Below are 6313 nucleotides of genomic sequence, written 5' to 3'. Positions count from 1 at the left end.
AGAGCTAAGGGAGGAACGGGGAGGGCAGCGCTGAGGGGAGGGCCGAGGCGGGCCGGCCGCACCCCGCCTTGCAGCGCTACTCCTTCCGGGCCTGCGGCGCCATGGGAGCCGACGGGCTGTGGGTCAGAACCGCCCACACCGCCCTTAGCGGGGGCTTAACGCTGGGGCTCTTCCTGCACCGCACAGGTGAGGCGGAGCCCTCGTAGCGCGCGGCCGGGAATGGAGGGAGGGGGGTCGCGGGGTCGGCGGTGCTGCATCACGGCCTGCCCGGCCCCGGGGCTGCGGGGTGGCACCGGGGGGTCGGGCGGCTTTGGGGGCTCGGAAGGCGTTGCGCGGCGAGAGGGGGGATGCGCTCGTGGAGTGAGAAAAGCCCCGGGGGCCGTGCCGGGAACCGCCGCGTTCTCTTGTATGGGATTGTCTTTCAGATCTGCAGAAGGAAGCGGAGCGAGGAGCCGTGCTGCAGCCCGCGCTCTTCGTAGCGCTGCTCGGGTGCTCCGTCCTGCTGTACTTCAGGGTGTCCCTCATGGACCCGGGCTTCGTCAGGGCTGACGAGGAAGCAGAGGTACATCGCTGTGTGAATGGAAGATGCGCTGGGGCTGCGCGGTCCGTGGGCTTTTTGCTACGTAACAACTTGGAATGGGTTCTCTTGCGCTTGGCACAAGGAAAATGTGTGCAGCCCGTTGGGTGATGAGGGCTGCGAGGCTTTGGCTCATGTTCTGTGACAGGAAGGATTTGCAGCCTCTACATGCTTCTGTTACCCCACATCTCCCTTAGCCAGTCGTCCTGTGCTGTCCTCTTTCCTCAGAGGCAGCTTCGCCCTATGGAATGTTTACATCTCATATTTTATGCAAGTCGCTGCTCACTGGTGTGAGTATGGAGAACCTGGACTGAAGGCCAAGCCTAGAAGAAAGTACTCTGCAGCTGTATTTACTGCACTGCGTATGGATTTGTTGCAGTGGGGCAGGTGGAGGTGCTGAATAACCAAGGTGTGCTCTGCACCAGGTTCACTGCTTTGCTGGTTGCATGGGACAAAAGATCACACAAGGCATGGCCAGTTTTAATCTTCCGCTGTTAGCATTGACCTTGGCTGTGTTATGAGTAAACAGCGCTCTTTATACTGAAAAGACCCCATGATTGTGTTTGGAAGTGAAGTCTAACCTTGTTTGTTTATGTCCTGAATTGTACTTGGGATCTGTGTGGTGTCTTGTCCACAATTATTTCCGCCTCTATACAAACATTCTTTTGATGGTTACAGTAGCCTTTGTCTCTGCACGTACCCTAAGTATCTGCAGTGGAATTTCATGCCACAGTACTTGTGTAGCAGCTTCTGTACTTCGCTGGGAATTATTTTAACTTTCCTAATGACAGAGGTAACCAGCACTACGTAACTGTCAAATGAAAGGATCCAGGTAGCTCAGTCTTGCCAAGCAGGCTGATAGCTGCCATTCTTCAGACAGCAGCACATAATACATCTTTCATCGCTCCATTTATTTATTTATAGGCAGACAAAAATGAAGAGCAATGCATGGTGATACCCCAGGTCTCAAGCAGTGTTAAGATGCGGCGTTGCGGCTACTGCATGGTGAAGGTAGGCAGCAATAGTGTGCTAAAAGAGAATGCTCAGCCCTTGCTGCTTTGGTTTGGAGTGGTTTGGAGGCATGGCAGAGCTGACCGATTAATTCTGGCACAGGGTCATCCTGCTGCTGAAAAACCCACTGAGGAAGCAAATACAGCTTGCTAACAGACCTCAGGTGCATCCTCAATGGAGGAGTGATCCTCCTGGACTGTGTAGCTACAGGTGTAATGATAAACAGTGGCACGTCTGCTAATTTTCCAATGTTGAAACAAGTCCCTGCTGAGTCATAGCAACATGGATCTTCTTTTGATGTATTCCACCACAGGAAAATTTTGTTCAACATTCTTACTGCCACATTGACCAGACCTCACAGCATTGCCAGAAAGGTTATTTTGAAAGTATCTTGATAGGAAATCAGAAAGTCCGTTAGGCATGACCTGCAGAACTGCTGGTAGCTGTAAGCTTGTTTAGGGATCTAAAAGCAACAAAACACTAGAGTGAATTGTAAAAGATTGCATGAAGGAAAAATTGGAGCAATTAAATTAGCTCTTGAAACAGTTTGCCTGAAGCCTAGAAATGCCTATTGGTACAGATCCTTATCAGTGTAATAAAATCCAGCATTATCCCAGCTCCCATAAATTCCTGAAGAATATCTAGCAAGAGAAATCAGCTTAATGCAGGAGCATATTGTAGCAAAACACATATGCATTTCAAGGAGCAAATCCTGGGAGGCACAATCATAGTACTTTCCTCAGCTGTATATTGCATCCTATCTGTTCTTGGCACTTGAGCTGTGCAAGTCTCTTATATTTCCACAGAACAGGAGAATCGGTCCCTCTGCAGTCCCCTGAAGACATCCCACCCCTGCACACTTCCTTCAGCAGCAGAGGTCCTAGTTCTTCCCCTCAACACATTGCTCCCTCTTTCCTGAACAGACTGATTTACTTAATATCCTTCCTTTGCATGCTCAACTTCCTATACAGAGGTAGATAACAAAAAACATAGTGTGGAAGAGTCATTTAGTTTGGATCTCACTCACTGGGGTCTGTGCTAAGGGAATCTCAGTCCCCTTCATTTGTCTCAGCCGTGCTGATATTGTTCTGTTATCTCAGCATGGAGTGCTTTTGGGAAGTGGATGTTTTTGCATAATGCTTTTACCAAGCAGTAAGTTGAACAAGAGTGGGTTATTGTTACTGTTTTGTTTTTGCTTTGCAGCAACCAATGCGAGCCAAGCACTGCCAGCTGTGCCAGCACTGCGTTCGGCGCTATGACCATCACTGCCCCTGGATTGAGAATTGTGTGGGAGAGAAGAATCACCCCCTCTTCATAGTCTACCTTAGTGTACAGCTTGTAGTTCTGCTGTGGGGAGCACACGTTGCTTGGTAAGGCCTGGAAAGCAGCACTTTGACCACTGAACCTAGGAGTCTTGATGCTGCTGGAGATCCCCCTTAAGGGGCTTGTGCAGAACGTAGCACTGACTGGATCGGCTTCATGTCTTCACCCTGATTTGCATCCTGAAGATCAGCCTTTCTGAGCCTTCTGATCTGCTGAGGAACAACACAGCTGATCAGTAGCTGAGCAGGATCTAATATTTTAGGTTTCACTGCTCATCTTTGTTTAGAGGTTAAACAAATAGAATTAACAGAAGTAGAGGGGCAGCTAATTTTGCTTCAGTTATTGTAATACAGTATTCATGAGATTTTTGGAAACTCCGTCTGAGTTTCAGCCATGGAGCTGTACGGGAGAGGAGTCAGCTGAAGATGACTGCATCCTTTCAGCTGTCAGGTGAACCCAGTGTCTTTTAAACTTCTTAGAACCCAAGGCACTGCTGTTGCAGTCTGTTAAAAACTTGCTTACAATGTATAAAATTACCTGCAGTACATGATGATCAGAATCTCACCAGTTATGAGTCGAACTAAATGCTTGGTTTATATAACTAGTTCTCCATGTTTAACCTTGACTTTATTTCTCTTTAAAAGGTCAGGCCTTTCCTTTAAACAGTCCTGGGAGTGGCTGCGGCACAACATTTTCCTCCTCCTATCCTTCCTCCTGATAGTCATATTCACCATTGTTGTCTTGCTGCTGCTTATTTCACACCTCTACCTGATCTCATGCAACACCACCACCTGGGAGTTCATGTCGTACCACCGCATCTCCTACCTGCGGCACTCTGAGCTGCAGAATCCCTTTGACCAAGGAGTAATCCGCAATCTCTGGAGGTTCTTCTGTTCGTGCCATCTCACTGCATGGGAGAAAATCTATTTTCACAGGAGCAATGAACCTGTCTAGTCACAGTGGTAGCTCATGAGTAAAATGCCAAAAGACAGCTGCAGGTTGTTGGATAAAGCTCTGCATACCTTGCTTAGAACTTTTAATACATAGTGGACTATGCAACATGTTCCGCAACCTGTCCATCCATAAAAGCAAATCATCTTCCAAGAAGGATAATCAGGGCTATAGATATGAATAACACTGTTAAAGGGGAGACACTGGTTCTGAGGGGGTCAGAAGTTCTGATATCTTGACCAAGGAGAGGTATCTCTTTAAATCCCCTTCCTTGTGTTAACCTGCATCCACACCTGAAGAGATGCAAGAACTGCATGAACAGCCTTGTCAACTTCTGCTCCCCAAAGTTTCCTCTCCATTTGCTGCTAAGGAACAGCAGCTGTTACCAACAAACCAGGCAGAATCAATGCAATCCCTGTGGCCTTTCTTCAGCATAGCTCTTACTGTGAAAACTCAGTGCCTTTTGTCAGTAATGTTGGATACATAAGAGAAATATTTGAATAAATATTTGTACAGTCAAAAGCAAATTTCATTTTGACTGCATGCCTCAACTGTACTCTTTGAGGTTTCATAGCATTAACGTCCATGAGAAACAGCTGTAAGGCACCAAATGCAGCCAAGATCATTAAGCCTGTACCTTATGATGCCCTCATCAGCATCCTAACAGTTTTTTTATCCTTTAAGTTGATGGTGGTCAAAAATTCATAGGGTATTTTCAATGAACTCTGCAAAGAATGATGTCAGCCACTTTGGACAGAAGAGCAATGCTTGTCTATAGAGTCACTTCTGCAGATAACCTCATGCCCTTTGCCTTTACTGTATCTAATGGGGAAAGAGCCAGTAACAGAGGTGAGCACTTCTTGCCTAGCTCAAATAACACTAGTGGTAATGCTGCTACCTCAGCATGTCAGTATAATTTTAATGAAATAATACAAAGTAGCACTGCAATGGAATCTTGCAAAGGAAAGGTTCTAGGTCCTATTTGTTTCTGATAGCATTCCAGGATGGCAGCAGCTTTACTTGTTTTTCATTGTAATAGAAGGTCATAGTTCAAGTTGCTGTAAGGGACTGGAAGTTAGAATCAACAATTTAAAGTAGAAAAACCTGTGGTGTGAATTTTAGTGCTGACCCTTTTCTACTTTAAAAACAAAGAAAGCAAACCACATCCACCAACTTAGTTATTGTGCCTTAATTGCTTTGATTCAGAAATTAACAGCAGCTCAGGAATACATCTGGCAAGCTGGCAGAATGCACTCAGGGCTAATGAGCACTCAGGAAAGAACTGTATAGAGTCATAGAGTCACTAACACAACGTGATAGTCCAAAAGCAGACTGAAAATGCAGACTTCTTTTTAACCAAACCCAGAGTCTGTAACCTGCATCCAGAGTCGTGTGTTCAGAGAAGGTCATAAAGTTCAAGGCACAGCGTTGTGCTCTTTGGTAATTCTCCTGTACGTGCACTGGAATGGTAGTTTATGGTACTTCTACTATAAAAGTATTAAACAATTACGTACACCTTGTTTGTTTCTTTTTGCCTCTCTTTCTGAAACTCACCTTCTAGGTTTCACCTGAACTACCAACCCACTGGGCTTAATGTTCTGAAGAAGTCCTCACCTGAAAAAAAAGAGAAAATCACAAAACAACTGCAAGGCCATAAGCAAGCCAACCATTACATTCAACTGGTAGAGGAAGATGTGTATCCTCCTTTAATTGTGCAGAGCAGAAGTGTGTTTATATGCTGGAAGTTTCAGCAGCAGTTATACTTGGCTCTGAAAATAGGAAAACAAGGCTCAGTGAATTACGTGTTTTGCACAAACATATGCTCTTACTAAAGCTCTTAAATGTCTCTGAATTCTGAAGCACTAACCCAGGCAACTCACAAGCTGCTTCTTATCTCCAAAAATAGCACAATTGTATTAGTTCAACTTCTGTCTTCCTCTGCTGAAGAAAACTGAAAGAATAAGAGCTTTGTGTCCCTATTTGTCTTAAGTGGAATGCTTCATTTCTATACATGCTTTCCTTTTTTAGCCAGCAAGCTAACATTATGAATTAAAGAAAATGAATCTAACCAAGTTTAATTACAAAGTATGTTGCTAGGCAAATTAGATCAGCTTAAACATCCTGATTTTCCAGCACTAACACTGTCAATATTTAACTATTCCAAAAAAGATACAGGATATACACATTGATGAACTACTGCAGAGAGACAACTTGACTGCAAGCATTGGGATGTGACAGCTGAGCTTACCATGCAATACGTACACAGACAACTTGGGATGGAAGGAAGGAAGAAAAATACTACCATGACATTTACAGAAAAAATAAAATCCTGTCTATTGAGTTTAGTATGGGTAGCAGTGATCTGAAACATTCACCTAACACCAAGGAGATGGAAAGCTGAGACTTCATTATTAGGAATAGTATCTTTATTTAAAAAAAAAAAAAAAGAAA

The 6313-nt window shown here is 45.0% G+C and overlaps 1 protein-coding gene across 3 annotated transcripts; it reads left to right on the top strand.

Annotated features, from left to right (window-relative positions):
* Positions 1–78: 78 nt before the first annotated feature.
* Positions 79–6261, top strand: ZDHHC12 (zinc finger DHHC-type palmitoyltransferase 12). 3 transcript variants are annotated; one of them, XM_048965998.1, is made up of 6 exons: positions 79–186; positions 426–562; positions 1502–1588; positions 2792–2958; positions 5424–5558; positions 6032–6261. In XM_048965998.1, the coding sequence occupies exons 1-6, from the start codon at positions 102–104 to the stop codon at positions 6075–6077; spliced, it is 657 nt and encodes a 218-aa protein (XP_048821955.1). In that variant the 5' UTR covers positions 79–101; the 3' UTR covers positions 6078–6261. The 3 variants fall into 3 exon arrangements, with proteins under 3 accessions (XP_048821955.1, XP_048821954.1, XP_048821953.1); XM_048965997.1 differs by having other exon boundaries at positions 5424–6259; XM_048965996.1 differs by lacking the exon at positions 6032–6261 and having other exon boundaries at positions 3556–5540.
* Positions 6262–6313: the final 52 nt, after the last annotated feature.

Source organism: Lagopus muta, chromosome 19 (genome assembly GCF_023343835.1).
Source record: "Lagopus muta isolate bLagMut1 chromosome 19, bLagMut1 primary, whole genome shotgun sequence".
NCBI lineage: Eukaryota > Metazoa > Chordata > Aves > Galliformes > Phasianidae > Lagopus > Lagopus muta.
This window is presented reverse-complemented; position numbering and strand designations above follow the sequence as displayed.

What these genes read in the sequence shown, in the direction of transcription:
- ZDHHC12 (XM_048965996.1), top strand. Translation starts at nt 102, where the DNA reads ATGGGAGCCGACGGGCTGTGGGTCAGAACCGCCCACACCGCCCTTAGC. An exon ending in GCGGCTACTGCATGGTGAAG is followed by an intron (nt 1,589 to 2,791) that starts GTAGGCAGCAAT and finishes TTTGCTTTGCAG; the next exon opens with CAACCAATGCGAGCCAAGCA. An exon ending in TGGGGAGCACACGTTGCTTG is followed by an intron (nt 2,959 to 3,555) that starts GTAAGGCCTGGA and finishes TCTCTTTAAAAG; the next exon opens with GTCAGGCCTTTCCTTTAAAC.